General features: G+C 43.6%; 1 protein-coding gene across 2 annotated transcripts in view; it reads left to right on the top strand.

The window, feature by feature from the left end:
• Positions 1-20,711, top strand: part of pax3b (paired box 3b) — a 36,294-nt gene extending 15,583 nt beyond the window's left edge. Inside the window, exons 5-9 of one of the 2 annotated variants that reach the window (XM_063907884.1) lie at positions 7,722-7,921; positions 8,827-8,992; positions 9,093-9,307; positions 14,588-14,872; positions 17,409-20,711. In XM_063907884.1, the coding sequence (XP_063763954.1) occupies positions 7,722-7,921; positions 8,827-8,992; positions 9,093-9,307; positions 14,588-14,872; positions 17,409-17,426 (884 nt within the window). In that variant the 3' untranslated portion in view covers positions 17,427-20,711. The remainder of the gene's footprint in view (positions 1-7,721; positions 7,922-8,826; positions 8,993-9,092; positions 9,308-14,587; positions 14,873-17,408) is intronic. The other variant, XM_063907883.1, reaches the window with a different exon arrangement.
• The last annotated feature ends 1,027 nt before the right edge of the window (positions 20,712-21,738 follow it).

Here is a 21,738-nt window from a genome sequence, read left to right on the forward strand (position 1 = left end):
CTCTCTGTTAGCAACCTCCCTGAAATGGATGGATGGATGGATGGATGGATGGATGGTTGGATAGATGGATGGGTGGATAGATGGATGGATGGTTGGATGGATGGTTGGATGGATGGATGGATGGATGGTTGGATAGATGGATGGATGGATGGTTGGATGGATGGATGGATGGATGGATGGTTGGATGGATGGATGGATGGATGGATGGTTGGATGGATGGATGGATGGATGGATGGATGGATGGATGGATGGATGGATGGATGGATGGATGGATGGATGGATGGATGGATGGATGGATGGATGGATGGATGGATGGATGGATGGATGGATGGATGGATGGATGGATGGATGGATGGATGGATGGATGGATGGATGGATGGATGGATGGATGGATGGATGGATGGATGGATGGATGGATGGATGGTTGGATGGATGGATGGATGGATGGATGGATGGATGGATGGATGGATGGATGGATGGATGGATGGATGGATGGATGGATGGATGGTTGGATGGATGGATGGATGGATGGATGATGGATGGTTGGTTGGATGGATGGATGGATGGATGGATGGTTGGATGGATGGTTGGATGGATGGATGGATGGATGGATAGATGGATGGTTGGTTGGATGGATGGATGGATGGATGGATGGATGGATGGATGGATGGATGGTTGGATGGATGGTTGGTTGGATGGATGGATGGTTGGATGGATGGATGGATGGATGGATGGATGATGATAGATTAAAGTACTTATTGATCCCAATTCTGGATTTTTCCCCCGTTGCAGCAGCATAAACACAAGGCAATGTAATGACAATAAAATAACATTTAAAAAGAGTGTGAAAAAATATACATTTGGGACTACAAATCTACACAAAATATAAACAAAACCAAAATATAAAGCAGTAAATAGCAGATTGCTCAATATCCCGTGCTTCTGGCACACACTCTCCTACAGGGCAGCTGCGGAGGTTGAAACTCCTCCTTAGCAAGTCAAGTGGGTTCGCCTTCAACCCCCCCCCCCCCACCCCCTCACACACTCTCACACACCATCTTTTTTTTTAGAGAGTCACAGATGGGTCCATAAGCTGTCAGTAAAGCCATTATCCGGCCCAGCATCTGCCTGTCTTGACTTCTATATACTGTTTAATGCAGTCGGCCAGTCACTCGCTGAATGGGAGCAGCGCGGTCGGCCCGCCCAAATAAATGCTGCGTTTGTCTCCTCTGCCTTTTGTTTTGTGTTTTTTTTCGGGGAGGGGTAGGTGGAGTAAAGGAGAGGGGGTGTGGGTGATGTGTCAGAGGCTCGATTTACCCTCACTATTAACCAAAAAAGGCCCCCAGAAGAGTTACTGCGATGTCCGAAGAGGGGTGTAAATGCTCCACATATGGTCCGATCAATTCCCCCAAGTCCCCAAAATCCAAAGTTTGACACATCGCCTATTCGCTCCCATACATTTTGGACATGTTTAAGCCTTTATGTCCCCCCCCTCCCCTTAGCTTTCCAACAGTCTGTTTCAGCTAAATCCTCCATTCTCCGCCTTCCTTGTTTTTTCTCCTCCCTGGGATGGCGCTGCACGGTGGGATCCATTTTGGACTTTCTTGGCTCCGGAGAGGGTTGTTTTGGCTCGGGCTCCCTATGCACTGTGTGCCTCTCATGCAGTTTGGTTAAATTAAACAGTTTTCTTTTCTCCTCCAACCCCTCTCTCCACCCTCCCCTTCCAACTGCTGCTCCTCTCTTATTTTGCGGCCTCCCTCGGCTCCCGGGCGATCAGATCGTTTTACCCTTTTAAGGCTCATATTTTTGTCTTATTTTGATTAACTGACAAGAGTCTCTAACCCCCTCGCTCTGCTCCTTTAGGTTGAGGTGGAAGGAATAGTATACATTGAGTGTTTACAGGGGCTATAAATACATAATTTTTTAAGATATAGCATATGTATACGGTGCAGGCGGCGATATGAGGGTTAAAGTGGATAATTTGATTGGCTAAGGCTATTTGACGGTGCCAAATCGATGTGATCAGATCTTAGGGATAGCGAGGCGATGACGGCAAACGGGGCACTCTGAAACCACAGGTTTACAAGGTTGGAAAGATCCGAGGAGTGGGGGAAAGGTTTCTATCCTTCCTCTCCTCTTTGTCTCAGTAAGAGCGGTCATGAGGATGGATAAAAAGGTAACTTTATTCCTTAAAAGTTAGATAAATAAGACTTTACTTAAAGTTAGAATCCATACAGCGATTGCCTGATTCATCCTTTATGATTTGCACTTTTTTTGGTTCATTTGTTCCTTTATGTGTGTGTGTGTGTGTGTGTGTGTGTGTGTGTGTGTGTGTGTGTGTGTGTGTGTGTGTGTGTGTGTGTGTGTGTGTGTGTGTGTGTGTGTGTGTGTGTGTGTGTGTTTGAGCCCTCTGAAAGGCAGGAGAGCGCTGGTAATGGACGCTAAAGTGGAGACGCCTCAGGGCTGACAAGCTCGATTAACGTATAGCCTTAAAATGCATGTAGAGTCAGAGGACGCCTGTAGCACGGTCATGTGCTGCAGTCTTTGTGTGTTTATGAGCTTCGGAGCCATCCATTGGGTGGATGCTTTCTGTCTTTTCCCCACCAAAACATCCAGCTATACCCAAGTGGGACTCCATGCACCTTTGTCCCTTGATGTTTTGAGCTGCATTTTACTATGTTTTTCACTTTTAGACTTGAGGAGGATGCTTCAGTAGACATGTGATGCGTGTGAAAGTAGAGAGAACATGTACAGCAATGTCAGAAGGGTTGTCCACCTCATAAACAAGTTGCATTTGCTTCATGAAAGCAACAGTAAAAATGACCCTTAAGAGGAAGATGTAGTTAAAAAACGTCGCGTTGCATGGATGCATTTTCAGGTTTTTACGTTAAAATCTCTTCATATTTAAAAGCAGATCAGCTTTAAGTGATTTCCACCCAGAGTTGATGTTTCATGTGTGCCCACAAGTTGATTCACATTGGACTAGGCATAGGTTTTCTTCCGTTGAGGACTGTTCGACAGAAAGTTGCCCTCACTGTTGAGAAAAATGAAAGACTCAACTCTCTTTTTTGAGAAGAGGACAGACTTTTCTTGGAGAAAGTGAAGAAGATGGATCAAATTATCAACCGGGGGGTTTGGGAAATTCTTCCTTTAACTTGAGCTAGCGTCAATGGTTTGGCCCACGCTTGAGACCCTTTATTAGAACTTCACAGTGGTAAAGCAAAGAGACAGTGCAGATACAAAGTAAACATAAAGTTAGTGGAACAAAAATAGTAAATCAAACATCCGTGAGACAAAAACAAGTATCCTAAAGTTTGTATTGCACATTGTCTTAGCAAAATCAAGTAGCAGCAAGTCGTAAACATGCTTTCCATCAGCATCAACAACAACAAACCCAACACCGATTCCCAGACAGACTGAAACTTAAAATCTAGAGAGGACAGACAGACAGGATTTGAGTCTCTCAGAGGAAGTAAAGGGAGAAGATGGAGGAAATTATGGAGGAGGGGGCCTACTTCCTTTCACTTGTGTGCATGCATTGTGGAGAGCCAACAAGCTGCGGACGTACTACATTTCCACCAACAACAAAAACAACAACAAACCCGACCCAGATGCCCAGACGGACCCTCCCCAAGGGGGACATTTACATCGGCAACAACGGCCCCTGTTGCCCCTCAGGTGCTCTTACAGTTCCCTCTGGAGGAAGGGGGTGTTTTCTTTTAAGGGGGGAGGGAGGGTAGTATGCCCCCCGGCTGTGCACCCAGCTACCCCACCTCCCCCTAGCCCTCTGCGGAGCCTCTTTATGCCCCCCCGCGGGGCAGGTGACAGCCCTCCACTGTGAAGGGCCGAAGGGAGCCATGACGGATTCCACAGATGGAGCGTGGAAATCGCCGGCAAAGACCTCGGCTCTGTGGAGGCAACAAAGAGCCGAGAGTCACAGAGAGAAATATGGGTGGAAAAGAGAGGGAGAGAGATGGGAGACAAAGAGAGAGGGGGAGAAGAGGGGAGGAGAAGGTGGTGCTTGTTTAAGGACAGTGGCGTGCCAAAGTGCAAAAAAGTTTACGGGGCGAATTAGGAGTTGGTCGTTGTTTGAAGGGAAAAATGTGTGACTTTTCCTCACTTGCTTTGAGACGTTGTTGTGCGAGTGGATCCACGCTCTGTTTTATTATTGTGAGGGTGATAGGGACTATGAAAAAGAGTGACCTACCTATCTGGAAATTAGCTAATAGCTAAATCTGGCACAAATCATCCTCCTCTTTTCAAGATTGAGATAAATGAGACACAAGCTAACCACTGCTGAGTTTCTCCACCTGACAGCTTCTCCTCTCTCGGTAACTCTCTGTTGAACTGACCCACTCTCATCGTTATCATTTCATCGTCGCCTTATCGGCCTTAACATCGAGTGATCCAGCGAAGACCAATAACCCCCGTAAAGGATCCTTGAATGACGACTAGAGTCTTGAGACTTTCGGAGGTGCCACTCTGTCGCTTTCTTTTGAAATGTTCTGGAAACCCCGGTAGCAGTCATAACCGATAGGTAATTCCAAAGTGATTAAGGATTTTCCCCGGCCGCCTCGGCTTTCCCAGGGCCCAAATCCCTGTGAAATGCTGAGGAACGTGCATGCTGCTAAAGTCTTGGAAGGGGGGGAGAGAAAAAGCATTCCTCGTGGCCCTCCTCCATGCAGAGGGGGAAGGCTACAAAAAAAAAAAAAGGCCTCATCTCTTCCACAACACAAATTCCTTCCCGGGCATCTAAAAAACAAGTCATGTAACCGCACTAAAATCTGTTTGTTTGAGCCATAAAATACCCAAACAGCTGATGAAACCGAATCCACACCCACCATTTCCTCCTTTTTTAAATTTGCACTGGAAGCGTATCGTTGCTGTTTAAGATGCTAAACTCAAAGCTAGCAATCTACGAGTGAAAAAATATTCAGCAGAGGCTTAAGGCAATGTCTCCATTTCTCTCGCTCCCCCCTTTGAAAATATTTTACTTATTGCCTCCCTCATGCTTGAATGTTTCTTTACCAATTTGCTCCTAATGCATGTTAAGTTGACTCCCACTGCTATTGGTGTTGCGCGGGGAGAAAATCGCCGAAGGGGGAAGAGAGGATCAGTTTCACATGAGGGGCCCTGAGATATTTGGATTCTCTTGTATTTTATTGTTGCTTCTGAGGGGGAACTAATACAGTGTTGCACACAAAACTTCCCCCTATGCTGAGGGGGAATTAATTAAGTGTTACACAAAAAGTGTGTGCGTTGGCCCCGGTGAACTCACGAAGGAGACCAATGGAGTGTTTGAAGAAGCGAGGTAAAAACCGAACTGCCGCACAATGGTGTTAGTGCTGATCTGAGGCACAGATGAAAAGTGGAAACACAAAAGCTGTCAGGAGGAATGATATCAGCAGCTCAGTGAGGCTTAAAACCACACTTAATACCATGTCAAAATATACACATATGGACTTATTACATTCAAGTAATTAATGACCAATTTAAATAGAAGTCTTTGAGCAAAAGAAAGACCAAATATTCTGTGGTTACAGATTCTAGATTTGCAGCTTTTTTGCAGACTTTGGTAAAACCACAAAAAAAACAACAGCTTTCTTAAACAAAACAAGTCCTTTCTCATCTTGGACTCCCTTGAATTTTTATTGGGAATCTCCTTAATTTTTACGACACGTTGAAGACAAATAACTGATTAAATGTTGACAATGAAAGCCCTAATTTTGGATGTTCTTTTTACACTGATGGTTTATAAAATAGAAAAGATGAGAATAGAAAAAAATGTTTTGTCGTCTCATAATTTAAACTCAATGACTGACCCTGCAGCCGTTGAAACATGCATTTAACATTCACACATTTAATCAGAATTAGAAGAGGTTTTAAAAGATAGAAGTCAGACATCAATACAAAACATTCAGTAACATATGCAGTTGTTTTTACTAAACATGAACTTTAATTGAACAGTCAACACATTCTAGCTTTAGTCCAGTGGTGTGACGAGGTACAGACATGTTGTTAGCTTCACTCTTGACTTTATAAATCCTTGGATTATTTATTGAAATTAATTTACGTTTCACTATTTACTTGTGTCTTCCTCCTGTAAATCGTTAATGAATACATTTATTCTGACTTAATTCTTTAGGCCAGGGGTGTCCAAACTTTTTTCCCTGAGGGCCACATAAAGAAAAGCATGCGAAGGGCTGGGCCCCTCACTAGAGGCGGGGTATATCGCCTCAGAAGTTAAGTTATAAGTTAGCAAAATCAATCAGATGTAGGTAAATTATTCTTGATACTAGAATATGCTTTAAGAAACATCACAGCTCTCCGTAGGGGTTCATTTATTTAGTTGGCAGCTCATTCCTTAAATATAAGGAAAGAGTTATTGGACTTTTTCTAATCAATTATATTAGTTTGAGCATTTTTTCAACTTTAATTGAATGAATTTATTTGAAAAGTGGGCTTATTAACACATGGATATCACAGTGTCATATATTATGTTTACATTTAAGAAGTAGAATGTAAGAAAGGCACAAGTTTCCGGGTTTGGCTTTTTCCATTATACTTTTATCATTTGGCCCCCGGGACCATAGTTTGGACACCCCTGGTTTAGGCGTTAAGGCTTTTTCTTGTTCTGCAGTCTGAAGACTTTGTTGTTTATCGTGTGTTCTCTTAGTTGTTATTTGATTTAATCACCTAACTGGGAATACTGGTGATGAAACAGACAGAAAGAGAAATTGTTAAAAGTGAACAAACTGATTCCTATCCAGCTTTGCTTGGTTTTAGATAAGTAGACAGCATTCACCTGACTAAACAGTTTGTCACACACACACACACACACACACACACACACACACACACACACACACACACACACACACACACACACACACACACACACATACGCTCAGAGAATGGCCCCTGGATCCAAATTAGCCTTTTGTGTGGCTTTTAGTGCGCCCGTCCCCCCTGTGGTGCCCTGGGAATCTCGTCCAGTGGGATTATTCCTCAGGCTCAGAGTATTCCTCTGAATGGAGGTCTGTTTAGCCACAAGACCACGAGGACGATGGAGCTTTATGGTGTGTGTGTGTGTGTGTGTGTGTGTGTGTGTGTGTGTGTGTGTGTGTGTGTGTGTGTGTGGGGAGTGTGTAAAGACAGGAAATAACACAACTTTTTAGTCGGGCAAAACTACAAGTAAACAAGTGACAACAGAGAGTGGATATCTGAGGAGTTAAATGTTACTTGCACTTAACGGTAAAGCACTTATTGTCTATAACATCAGCCTGTGTGCTCTTTAATAGGGTTTCAATATGAGATGTTTTCTGGAGCTGTTAAGTAGAGTATGTGAGGGGTCATCAGGAAGAAAGCTTTAACAATTCAAGAGCGGATTCTCATCCTTACTATTTTCTTTGTTCCTCTTTGTTTTAATTGTCTTGTCGTAGTTTTTTTTTAGTGTCTTTATCAGAATACAATAATCTCAAAGGTGTAGAGAGGATTTATGCCAGATTTAGCTATTAGCTCATTTCCATCTGCAAAAACTCAGTAAATGATTACAAGAGTGGTTGCTCAACATTAATGTTTTGCTCCATGGGAAAGAGTGAACAGTTGTGCTTGTTTTAAGCTCATCTGGAAGCAAATTCCTCCTATAAAAAAATCAGATTTTGCAAAGGCAGTGCACATCAGTGTTGTTTACGATTGCTCTCTCTCCTGTGTTGGTGCAGCGAGTCACTCAGACGAGGGTTCGGATGTGGAGTCGGAGCCGGATCTGCCTCTGAAGAGGAAACAGCGCCGCAGTCGCACCACCTTCACGGCGGAGCAGCTGGAGGAGCTGGAGCGGGCCTTCGAGAGGACGCACTACCCTGACATCTACACCCGGGAGGAGCTGGCACAGAGGGCCAAACTCACAGAGGCCAGGGTCCAGGTACGAGAAGACACTTTTGCTATGTTACATTCCACCGCTGTGTGTATCCTGGGAGGGATAACACAAATATTTGTGCTTGTGAGGAATTCATATGGAGGATTTAAGTCGGGATTTGATAAGCTCAAAGGTGTTAAACGTTACCGCTGCTTCACAGAAAACCGTGAAATCAAAACAGGAGTTCAAACATGAACATGTTTACAAGATGGCCGCAGCACTCTGCTCACCCACACACGCACGCACGCACTCACACACACACACACATACACACACACACACACACACACACACACACACACACACACACACACACACACACAGATCTTAACAGAAATGTCCTCACAGAACAGGTTGTTTTTCAATACTTGGTCCTCACATATGGAGCGAGACAAACAGACACACACTCGACAGATTTAAACCAACCAGCTGATCTCTGTTTGCTCCACACAATAGCACAATTACACACAATTACACACACACACACACACACACACACACACACACACACACACACACACACACACACACACACACACACACACACACACACACACTTCTTTCTGTTCTCGCTCCCGTGGGCCTAATCTGGACTTTCCTATTTCTGACGGGAGTCCAGTAAATGCTCCTCCACAGGCTCCATATGGGAAGTGTAAGCAGGCCCAGCATGATCCCCGTCCATATGGACACGGCATGTCACTCACACACTCGGAGCAACCAGCCATGACACACACACACACACACACACACACACACACACACATTTGCAACATGTGTTATATGCCAACCATCTTTTCTGATAAATTTTCCATCTTTGCAGTAAGCAACTTCGTGAGGAGGAAGAATAAAATATCTACACAGTTTCTGAATCTCAAACTCTGATTAAAGCATCATCATCTTCCTCCCTCTAGGTGTGGTTCAGCAACAGGCGGGCGAGGTGGAGGAAGCAGGCCGGAGCGAGTCAGCTGATGGCGTTCAACCACCTGATCCCCGGGGGCTTCCCCCCATCAGCCATGTCCAGCATCCCCCCCTACCAGCTCTCTGACAGCAGTTACCCCCCCTCATCCATAGCACAAGGTAGGAGATGAGACACTCTCATGCAAAGTTGAGAAATATAAACCGTAGATAAATTATTTTGTGATTTAAAGTGTTTGACTCTCTCTGATGCCCCCGGTAGTGTCGGAGCCCCACAGCACGCTGCACCGGCCCCAGCCTCTGCCCCCCTCCTCGGGCCACCAGGGCTCCGGGGGCGGAGGTCAGGTAGAAGGAGGCTCGCCATACTGCCTGGCCTCCGGACGACACTCCTTCTCCGGATACTCGGACGGCTTTGTGAGTGCGGGAGGACCGGCCAATCCCATGAACCCCGCCTTAGGAAACGGACTCTCTCCACAGGTGAGACTGCTGCCAAAAAAAGACATGTTTTTAAGTTTTATTGCAGAATAATAGTGAGGTTTGTCTCCATGTAGGTTTGCACGTTCAAGGATTGTCTTGGTGTTTTGATGCATGGTGTTTAGAGGACACAAACGAAATAGGGAAAGTGCAAGATCAGGAACATGAAGACTGAAAAATATAGAAGAATCACAGTCAGAATCAGGTTCATTACAAAGTATTTTTACACCTACAAGTTAATTGTTGTGGTGTTTTTTAGTGCATACATAACAACAAGTAGATACGTTTAGAATAGGACAATTTACTCAGAAAAAACGAATGTGTACAGTTTATTTAATTGATCATGAAGAAAATACAATAACACAATTGCAAAAATATGTTCAATGTGACAGTTTACTGCAGGATGTGTGGATCTAAACATCTTAAAGTAAAGCTGTTGAGACAATTTAATGAAATTACTATTGTTCTTAATCCTTAAACACAAGATTTGAATTGAAAAGTATCATTCGATTTAGTTGTTTTGAGAAAACCAGAAGAAGTAGTGAGAGTCTACGTTGGCAGTGAATTCATTGACAGGATGAAGACACGCTTTACGTGCCTTTAGAGGTTAACATTGTTGGAGTTGAATGGATAATATCCACGGATTAGCTGAAACAGAGGTACGCATAATTTCCCTTTAGACGCCCGTCTGCATCAGGAGATTTTAAAAGTAATTTCCACTTATAGAAACTTTACTCTCTGTGTTGGAGGACAAGAGAAAGACGACCCTACAAGGACAGAGGACAATTGAGTGTGTGACAAATGAGGAGTGAAAAGAAAATTACAGCCAATTATCCGGCATGAAGTCTCAAAGTCTTTGCACCTAGACTAGAGGGTAGGACAGAGGAGACAGAGGTTAAGACAGAGGAGACAGAGGGTAAGACAGAGGAGACAGAGGGTAAGGACAGAGATACAGAGGTTAGGACAGAGGAGACAGAGGTTAGGACAGAGACAGAGGTTAGGACAGAAGATACAGATTAACAGAGGTTAGGACAGAGGAGACAGAGTGTAGGACAGAAGAGACAGAGGGTAGGACAGAGAGACAGAGGAGACAGAGAGACAGAGGTTAGGACAGAAGGAGACAGAGGGTAGGACAGAAGGAGAAAGAGGGTAGGACAGAGAAGACAGAGAGTAGGACGGAGAAGACAGAGGTTAGGACAGAGGAGACAGAGGTTAGGACAGAAGGAGATAGAGGGTAGGACAGAGGAGACAGAGGTTAGGACAGAAGGAGACAGAGAGTAGGACAAATGAGACAGAGGGTAGGACAGAAGGAGACAGAGGGTAGGGCAGAAGGAGACAGAGGGTAGGACAGAGGAGACAGAGGTTAGGACAGAGGAGACAGAGGGTAGGACAGAGGAGACAGAGGTTAGGACAAAGAAGACAGAGGTTAGGACAGAGGTTAGGACAGAAGGAGACAGGGGGTAGGACAGAGGAGACAGAAGGTAGGACAGAGGAGACAGAGGATAGGACAGAAGGAGACAGAAGGTAGGACAGAGGAGACATAGGTTAGGACAGAAGGAGACAGAGGAGACACTAACAGGCAGAACTTGACATTTCAGCCTGACCCCTTAGAGATCAGTAGCAGTGTGAACACCGACACACACACATGCTCACAGTAATTACACACACACACACACACACACACACACACACACACACACACACACACACACACACACACACACACACACACACACACATACACACACACACACACACACACACACACACACACACACACACACACACACACACACACACACACACTGAGTGGAGATAATTGATCAACTCCATGACAATTTGAGGATCAGCTGAGGATTTTGCTACATCTTTTACACGGGTATTACACGTCATGGTTGAGCAGCGTGGCTAAGCTTTCAACCGTCTGAGTAGACTGGAGGGTTGATTACTGTACTTGTATTATGACATCAAATATCTCGGATGAAGGAGCAGCTATATATTCATTTTGGGACTTCTTGTTGGATGTTTAAGGGAAACAAGACGGTTTTCGCCCGGCTGTTCTTAGACACAGTAGCTTTACATAAGAAAAAGTAACTCACTGTTTGAGTATATCCCACAAAATCAATCTATATACATTTAAGACGACAAAACAGTCAGTTTATAGGTAGGAGGACAAGGTGATTGGGTCGAAAGACACCAACAGACTGCTGTTTGTGTCGCGCGTGAAATCAAAATGTATTTCTTTGTCACATTTTTTTCCATCCTTACCGAGGCATTACCAAGTAGTTTCCTGTTAAGATTTCAAAAAGACTGTATGTACTGTATTCAAACAAAGAGGAACAACCTTTAATAAGATAAAATACAAACCTTTGCATCAAGATTTGTTGCTTTTGCAAAAGGATTTCCTACAGAAATTGGGGAAACAGCAGCGTGTTTACAAGTTAAATCAAATGAAATAAACAATACAAATAAGATAGAAGAAGAATTGGAGGATGAAACCCTCTTTTAGTCACATACATGCACACAGCAGAGCACACAGTGAAATTGGTCCTCTGCATTTAACCCATCCTAGTACTAGGAGCAGTGGGCAGCTATTGTGCAGCGCCATGGGGAGCAATGGGGAGGGGGGATTGGAGGTGTCCGGTGCCTTGCTCAAGGGCACCACAGCAGGGCCTAGGAGGCGAACTGGGACCTCTCCAAGTAGCAGTCCACTTTCCATATTTCAAGTCTGTTCGGGGACTTGAACCGGCGACCCTACGATTCCCAGTCCAAGCCCCTACTGACTGAGCCACTGCTGGACAACCAATAACAAATAAACACAAACAGTAGAAAGATATGTATGTCTTCAGTATCTAAAGAAGACTTATTGTGACATTTGGAGAGTCCGTCCTCATGTCTTTACACACCGAACAAACGTCATGCATGCTTTCCAACATAAACTGTTGTATGGAGGCCTTTCATGGTCATGTGTGTGTGCACAAACACAGTTACACACTCCACGCTCTACGCTATATCCTCGAGGGAAGCCTCTCGTGATTGCATTCTTAAAATGTTTGTCTCGACATTCTTCCTCGTGAAAGCATAGGTTCTAATTTATTTGTATATATTCCGTACAGCGGGGAAGGAATGTCCCGTCTCAGATGTTTTAGCCCCAAACGCCGACATTCTTCCTCCTGGACGCACTGATTCAGGCCGCTGGGCAACTGCAAGGTTTCCAATATGAAAACCGATGAGGACGATTGGGTAGGAGTTTGCGTTGAATAAATGAAAGTCATCTGCATAACGTCGGCATGTGGCTGCTTTTAATCCGAGACCTATCCTCACTCTCTTTCTGTTTAAAACAACTCCAAACGCGGGTTAATTTCTAAGGAAAATGTTACCGGGCAGGAGAGGAAACACAACTCCCCTTTCCAAATCAACATGGTCTCCTCCACTCACCTCCCCTGCTTGGGAAATGATTTAAGCAGGACCATGTGTGTGTGTGGATGTATAATAATATGTCACTTAGAGGGAAAGAGGACCCAAAGAGCAGCGTACCTGCTTCTTATTAAGGGCGACTGCGGGAGCCTGGAGGCCTTTCACTCTGCCGAGCAGGAGGTGGGATATGATACATTTAGAGGTAGCAGATTCACTTAGAGCTACTTTCATAAGTGACAAAGCCAGTCTGCATGTCTTATTAACGGTTTACTGAGCGCTTTGATGACGGACAGGTAAAGTCAGCGAGTGTCGAGGAGGGGGTCGGTGGTATCACGTCTGTTTTGAGACCAGTTGAAACGCTTTGCCCACGGCGCTTTTCCGTCCTTTGCTAGCCAAGGAATATTCCCCCCCCAAATTTGATTATCTGGTCGCTAATAAAGACCAGGTCAAGAGCTAACGGATTTCTCAAACTGCAAATCTATTCACCAGAGCCGGGGCTCACACAGACATTTCTTTTGTGTTATCTTTGACGGCGTATCTTTCCTCAAGATAAGTCGTTATCTTGCGCCACGGGTTTTTTGGAGCGGTGTCAAAAAGGAATTTTGGAATAAGTGGAGCCGTGGATCTGAGACAAATTGCTTAATTCTTCCTTTCTGCTGCTATCTCTGTCGGCACCGGCTTTGCTAGGAGCCTTTTGATGTTCGCAACAGGGGGATTTCCTATGTGTGTCTGGGTATGTGTGTGTGTGTGTGTGTGTTGATACACGATACACACACTGCAAAAATGTGATATTAGGGCCTTCTTAGAAACGAAAAACAAAACACAGAACATCTATTCCTCATATGATGCACCGCAGTTCTTGTCCGAAAAAATGCTTTCCACTTTTTCTGCAGGGTGAGGGTTAGAGTTAGGGCCAATACCTAATTTTACACGATCAAACATATGCTTTGTGTTCTGTTTATTTAAGACAAGTTCAAGTGGCAACAGGCGGCTTTTTAAGTTTTCTCCCTCAAGCATTTCCACTTAGTAGTGTTGGTTCTGCTGTCACAAACACAACCAGATCTCATGCTGTTGTTTCCATGAATGAGTGGATTTCTCTTCACTTCTAACGAACACATAGATTGGTCTACTTGTTCATATATCGTTAGCAACATGGCCACTATAGCAGCCTGGCTAACGTTACTGTAAGGTTCCCAGTTAAATGTGACGTTTTGTTCCTCTACCTGTGGACAGCTTCTGTAGGAGATGCTCTCTGGTTGGTAAGGATGCAGTTTTGATGTCTAGAGCTTTTATTGTGAAAGGGAGATTAGGAGGTACACTGTGAACTCAATATAAATGACCAGATATTAGATTTGACAGTTAATGAACGTAAAAATGTACAAATGTTTTCAGAGCTTCAATATGTTTGATTACATACAGAAGCATAACTAAACAGTATACACAAGGATAGTTACATTGAAACTTTTAAGTGCTATGTACTCAATACTCAACATTGTCTAAGTTATTCACTAAATTATGAGTAATAGAAGCGCTAAAACTAAGACAACGTCACAGGATTTCTTTAAAGTTTATACTCTTTTATTATTATTTGTTCTCCCTTTCACAATAAAAGCCCTTGATTGAAACACTCCAGTGCACTGCTTATGAGAGAGGCAACTCAACAAAACAGCTTTAGACTCCAACACAAATAACTACAGAAGCTAATCTTCTCACAGGTGGTGTCAAAATCCTACAGAATTGATTTCATAATAATATGAACCAACATTTGGTTCATATAATTATGATTTAAGGGTCTTAGTGACATCTACTCACGCATAAATAACCCGTTAAAGTAATTTATCCATCAACTCTTTTCTTGTTCACCAGGTGATGGGTCTGTTGAACCCGGGCGGAGTGCCTCATCAGCCCCAGAGCGACTACGCCATCTCCCCTCTGACGGGAGGCCTGGAGCCCCCGGCCGGCATGGCGGCGAGCTGCAGCCAGCGCATGGATCACATCAAGGGCCTGGAGGGTCTCACCAGCGTCCCCTCCATGGCGGCGCTGCCCTCCCTGCCCAGCTCCCAGTCCTACTGCCCCCCCTCCTACAGCTCGCCGGGCTACACCGTGGACCACATGGCTTCCTACCAGTACGGCCAGTACGGACAAAGTAAGGTCAATAGACGTCTCCTTTTTATTCTCAATGTTACAACCTGATAATACTCTTCATTCATCAGAAACTACCAAAGCTTTATCAAATCATTTTTGACAGACGAGCACAACTAAACAAGGAATAAAATGTGTTTATTTTTCTGCATTTTAATAGTTGTTGACAATGCACAAGCTAACCAGTCTTCCCTTGCAAAATAAATATAAAAATAGCTGTAAAATTTGTTTTTCAAACCACAATTTAAAGCAAGTTTTAGATATTTCCTTTTTTTTTGTTGTGAAAACCGTTTTTTTCACTTATTTCCAGTTTAAGAATTCATAGAAAGGAAATCACAACCAAGACGATACAGTTCAATATATGAATTTCGGGCTATTTATCCTGGGGGTCTAAAAAAGAAACACACAACACGCGCTGCAGCAGGTACCGCTCACAGAGCTAGCTTTCTTCTGGGTCTAATCATGCGGGCTCAAGTGTTAGGGTTAATTGTGCAGATCTGATTCCATCTAGTGAGCCGTCAGCGCAGCGCTGATACTGAAATCTGCGGTTACAGCTGCAGCAGAGCCTGAGAGAGGGCCTACCTGTCCAGCAGTGAGAGGCTCCTTCACTTCACATTACTGTTATTTTAAGGGTTAAAATCAACTTCAAACAAGTCTCCGTCGAGCTCTAGAAAGGCAACGTCGTTCTTCGTCACAGCAGCCGTGATTACAGCGGCCGCCGTTTCCAATTTTTTGGGGGTCCACAGGGGGTTGACCAATCAGGTTCATCCACTGACCTTGTGGCAACCTCGGGGAAAAACCGGAGCCCTTCAAAGAGCGTGGCAGCGGTCCAACGAACCCGACTGCATTGTAGCTCTGCGCGTATCAAATGAATAACTGACTTAATATCCGAGAGCGGCAAATGTCTAATGAAATATCTCGGTCGGATATCTGAAAGTGAACAGAATAAAGAATTAGGGCGACACACATTGAAAAACCTCTGGCATGTGCCTCGTGCATGTACACTCCACTATAGGACACGCACTCACATACACCTCCGCAGCGATACAGGCCATCTTGATGTGATTAATCAGTGCGACTGGATAGCCGGTGTGCGGTTGGGTTTGGAGCTGCAGAGGAAAGGTCCTTTCTGGGGGTGGATGGATCCTAATAGCCTCTGGCAGGACGGCTATTAGAAACAGGTGCTCGGACTGAGGTCAGCTGGGGAAGCAGTTTTGAAATCGTGCTGCTTTCAGGTTCCAGTGTACGAGGCCGGCTTTTGACGACATGTAGCTCTCGCTGGACGGCCTCTCGGAAACTACGGTGGTGATCCATGAAATGCTTGTTTGTTTTTTAGTTTGTTAATGTGTCTGTTGCTAAGCAGACCATACAGCGGTTACCTGTCAATTGTGCCAGCTTTCCACCAAAAGTTCCCAGGACTTGTCAGGGAACCAAAAGGTTTCCAAGACCGTGTTTCCACCGATGCATAAAGACCCACAAAGATTGGACAATTTATCCTGCTGACGCATGAAAAAGTGACAGCTAGTTCACATGACATTTGTGCGGGCAACTACCCGTCACATCGGCGAGTTATTGGCAAAACATTTTCAAAAGGGCATTATTTGGATAAACTGACCTTAAACTGTATTAGGAATCTATCTAAATTGTATTAAGGTTTATGTTAAAGGATGTCTGGTTTCCACTCACTGAACATCATATATTTGTCACAAAAAAACAACAAAAAAAGACAATTTCTTTCCTTCATAATCAAAGTTTCAGAGGCACATTTTCATGCCATGTTTCCATGTTTGATGAGGTTAGGGGAAAAAGAGTTTATTTAAAAAAGGGTTGCCATTAAATTAATATCAGTATTATTTTTTCACATACACCATTTCATTTTTGGGACCCAAGATGGCAAATCTAATACCAACAAATGACCAGGGTTTTTAATCAATCAATATATTGGAATTTCTTGCATTTGGGGATTTTTTTAAAGCAACTCTGAAGTTTAAAAAACGTATTGGGTTTTTTTTTTAGGGTTATTCCAGTATGTTTTTACCTTAGGTGCAATACACACATTAAATTATTCAGAACTTGTTTACTAGAATGATATTGCGAGCATTGTAGAAGAGACTAAAGCAGCTTTCAGGGAAATACATTTTTCAGGAAACGCCTAACTCAATTCATAAAGTACAAGTCATGCAAGTAAGACAAAAAAACTCATAAAAAATCACATTTTTTTTAATCAAAATCTTCTTGGTTGGAGAAAATTATGTAACATGTACACCATAAACGCACATAACATAAATCATAACCAAGAAATAAGATATTTCCAGTGCAGCTCTGCGCTTCTGAGTGTATTTTATTCATTTAAAGCATCCTCTCCCTCTGTTGACCCAACCTTCCAAACCACTGTTAGCACATGCTATGCTAACAGTAGCCACATGTCGAAGCCAAGCTAAGACATGTGGCTGAAATTCATTGGGGCCATTCATCTCTTTTTATCATCCTGTTTTTTTTCCTAATGCTTTCACAAAGGATCTAACACCCTCCTCTTTCTCTACAGGTGCCCTTTCTTATCTGAGGCCTGAAATCACCTGATCCAGAGCTCCAGACGTCACAGAGGGACATTTATGTGTACAGCGATGGAAATCTTTTAAAATCTGGACCAAATTTTTATTTTGCTACTATTTACCGGGACACTTTCTTAACTGCAGGACTTTATATTTTTTAATTCTTGTTGGAGAAATGGACAAAAAAAAAGAAGGGACCACAAGAAGGAATATCAGACCAAAAACTGTTGACTGATTTCGAACAAAAACTGTCGATTGACGGCGGAGATGTCAGCGCTTAACGAGGTTGGTGACGTCGAGCTTTGACCGCCTGCAGAGCCACGAGGAGGCACTTTAGTGACCCAACAAAAATCCGTGGACTCCGGGGTCTCTGTGAGCAAAGCAAACCCGAATCTCTCCGTCAAAATCTGCCATCCTTTGAGGCGATGCTTAAAGGAACATGTTTACATATCTTAGGGCCACATGAGCATGTATAAAATTCCATGTATCCCCGATTTAATCCCCAGAATATATCTGCTGAAAGGGGAAAAGAATAGGGCTTTGTTGATCTTTTTTTTATAATGTATCTCCGCATCCCACACAAGGAGAGAAATTCCACAGACAGAGAAAACAAACGTGAGAATCTGAAGGGTTTTTATTGTGTCAGAGACCCTAATGTACACCACAGCTGTACTGCAGTGAAAGTTCATTCAAACATTCCTCCCCCCTCTGTCTCCCCCCCTCTCCTCTCGCCTTTCTGTCTCACTCCTTCTGTCTCATTGATGTTTCGGACGGTGAGGCAGGGATCCCGGCCTTTTGTAGTTTTTAGAGAGGACCTCGGAGGAGGTCAAGGGGTGACTTTAGGGAAAATGACAGATGAGAGAGCAGTAGAGGAGGGCGGCGGAGAAATGGCTTTAAAGGAAGGGGAAAAAGGGAGGGGGATAAGCAAGATCGATCACAGGGTTTAAAAACCCTCTAAAGATCTTCTCCGGGCGAGAGAAAGCCACCAGGTCACAAGTCACGACCGAAAGACACTTGAGTAACCAAGAGAGTTGAGACTAAAGACTGCCATTCTCCCAGCTGACCAGAAGTGCAATATCATGTATCTGAGAGTCCAGTACCCTAACCCCAACCCTAACCCCTCGTAAACACAATGGAAAAGACTCTTAAAGTCTTACAAGTCAGTTGGATTATAACTCTGGGTGTAATTTGGGAACAACATGTCCAAAACAAATGAGAAACATTGTTAAAACTGCCATTACAGCACACAGAATCACATTTGTGAGGATTTAAATTGTGCGTATTGTAAGGAAATGCATGAATTAAGGGAAGGCCAATGAATACAGAAAATCACCTGGAATGGAAAAAGCCAAAATTGTACAACCAGGTCACAAGTAAACCCGAGAGACAATTGAGAAACCAAGAGTTTACACCATCATCCCCACTGATCAGAAGTGCGATATCATGTATCTTGTAGTCCCCCTCAGAAAGTCTTACGAAACAGTTTGGATTCATTCTCTGGGTGTAGTTAGAAGAACAACACGTGTGACTTTGTCCAAAAGCAATCAGAAGTATTGTTAATACCACCCTAGTAGCACACTGTGGACCACATTTGTAATGATGTGTGTCGGTGTAGTTTCATTAGGGAAAAGCACAAATCAAGGGAGGGCCAATATAAACAAAATATAACCAGGAATGGAAAAAGCCAAAGCTGTACCACCGGGTCACAAGTCACGGCCCAAAGACACTCGAGAAACCGAGAGAGCTTTGACTAAAGACGGCCATTCCCTCAACTTACCAGAAGTAAAAATATCAAGGATCTTGTTGGCCAGCTCCCCGTTAGAACAATAAGAAATGAAATCAATCGTTCCTCTTAAAGTGTTACGAAACAGTTTGGACTTATTGTCCTGATCTTGTTTGGGAACAACAGATGTGTCTTTGTCCACAACAAATCAGAAACATTGTTAATACCGCTCTAAAAGCACACAGAGGACCACATTTATAAGGACTTAAATCTGTGTATTGTGTGGAAAAATATGAATCAATGTAAACAGAAAATCACCAGGACTAAGAAAACCAAAGGATCCCTTAATGATCCCACAGAGGGGACATATACATTTGACCCATCCTAGCGTTGGGAGCAAGGGGCTGAGCGGTGTCTTGCTCAGGGACACTTTCGGGGTCTTGAACTGGTGGTCCTTCCAGTTCCCAAGCCGAGTCTCTATGGACTTTGCCACCACCACCCAAGTCACAAGTCATGAACCACAGACAATTGAGAAACCGGGTGAGGTTTTGAATAAAGACCACCATTCCTCCGACTGACCAAAAGTCAAAATATCATGGATCTTAGAGTCCACATCATCTAAGGAATCAATCGCACTTCTTAAAGTCTTACGAAACAGCTTGGATTCATTCTCTGGGTGTAGTTTGAGAACAACACATGTAACTTTGTCCAAAACACTAATCAGAAACCTTGTTAATACCGCTCTGAAAGCGCACTGAGGTCCTGGGGTCAGTGTATGAGTGTGTCTTGAATCAAGGGAAGGTAAACAGAGGATCACCAGGAAGGACAAAGTCAAAACTGTACAACCAAGTCACAAGTCGTGACCGACAGACAACTGAGAAACCAGATATGTTTGACTAAAGACCACCATTCCTCCAAATATCATGGATCTTAGAGTCCACCTCATCTAAGGAATCAATCGCACTTCTTAAAGTCTTACGAAACAGTTTGGATTCATTCTCTGGGTGTAGTTTGGGAACAACACATGTCAAAACAAATCAGAAACCTTGTTAATACCGCTGTGAAAGCACACTGAGGTCCACAGGTCAGTGTATGAGTGTGTCATGAATCAAAGGAATGTAAACAAAGGATCACCAGGAAGGACAAAGCCAAATCTGTACTCAAGTTTATATTGTTGTGTTGCGTGGTTTAATGTTTTCATTGTGCATTTAAACAACGATTTGGGTTTGTAACGCATTCCAGACGTATTCATTGCCTCAAATGTCTGTATGTATGATTCCCCACAGTGTACAAGTGAGTGGCAACACATCAGAACAACCCAGCTTGTTTTGTACATCTGTCTATGTTAGAATGAACCAGTCCTTTCATTCCTTTGATATATTTTTTGTATTATTTTGACAAAGCGATATGACATAATGTCATGTGTACTGAGCGCATTATCACGACTATTTATAATGAAATAAAAACCCTGAAAATAGTCTGTTTTTATTCATTTCCGTTCCTCCGTAAACTAAATAGACTCTTTGTGTTTATTTTTGAGGAACACAAAGTGATTGACTCTTCAGAAGAATACACTCGGAGACAAATGTGTACTTTTTGAGGCACTCGTTTGAACCCTGCAACCAAAATAGGCCAAATAGGGATCACCAGACGCTGGATTTGACACTGAACACAGCAGGCTTTCTCACAGACGCCGGAACATCTGCATTGGTGTGTATTAATACCCCCTTTGCGCCACTGCTACTGTAACAAACTGACTTTTGTTTAACAACCTCTCCAATGAGAACAAGCCTTAAAGCGATTTGGACAAACAGTCTCTCCAGAAAAACCTCTGCAACCCATCCACCATCCACACACACAGGGCCCACTCTGTGTGTGTTTGTGCACCGCATGCATTCATACATTATGTTCATGCTCACATATAGTGTTGTTTCTGTGTGTGTGTGTGTGTGTGTGTGTGTGTGTGTGTGTGTGTTCATGCAGCCTGAGGGGTATGAAGCCTAATTATAACACTCTTCTGATTAATCGTGTCTGCAGCGGGGACCACACACTCTATAAATAAAGTCTAAGTCAATAACAACGTCCAGGATCACTCATAGTCTTGTCAGCTCTGTTTGCTAAGCTTGAATAATTCACTCAATGAGGAGACACCTAGACACACACACACACACACACACACACACACACACACACACACACACACACACACGCACACACACACACACACGCACACTCTAGAAAAGTACACGCGCTCTAATCACCTGTAGTGTGCACAAACACTCCTGCTGATACACACTTTGGCGTGCAGATGTGAACACGCTTCATGTACACACACACACACACACACACACACACACACACACACACACACACACACACACACACACACACACACACACACACACACACTGTTTGCTTTCTTAATCAGTCCGTACCATTAAAGATTAAGACAAATCACACCTGCAAAAAAATTCCAATGCCGAGACATTACTTTTATTAATGAAGCCTCTCCTGCCCTGCACTGAAAAGGCTATTATTTCTATAATACACCCCAGAGTGTCGTTAAAGGGAACTATTTTAATGGTATTTCAGATAATGAA

This window comes from Eleginops maclovinus, chromosome 18, assembly GCF_036324505.1.
Source record: "Eleginops maclovinus isolate JMC-PN-2008 ecotype Puerto Natales chromosome 18, JC_Emac_rtc_rv5, whole genome shotgun sequence".
Taxonomy (NCBI): Eukaryota; Metazoa; Chordata; class Actinopteri; order Perciformes; family Eleginopidae; genus Eleginops; species Eleginops maclovinus.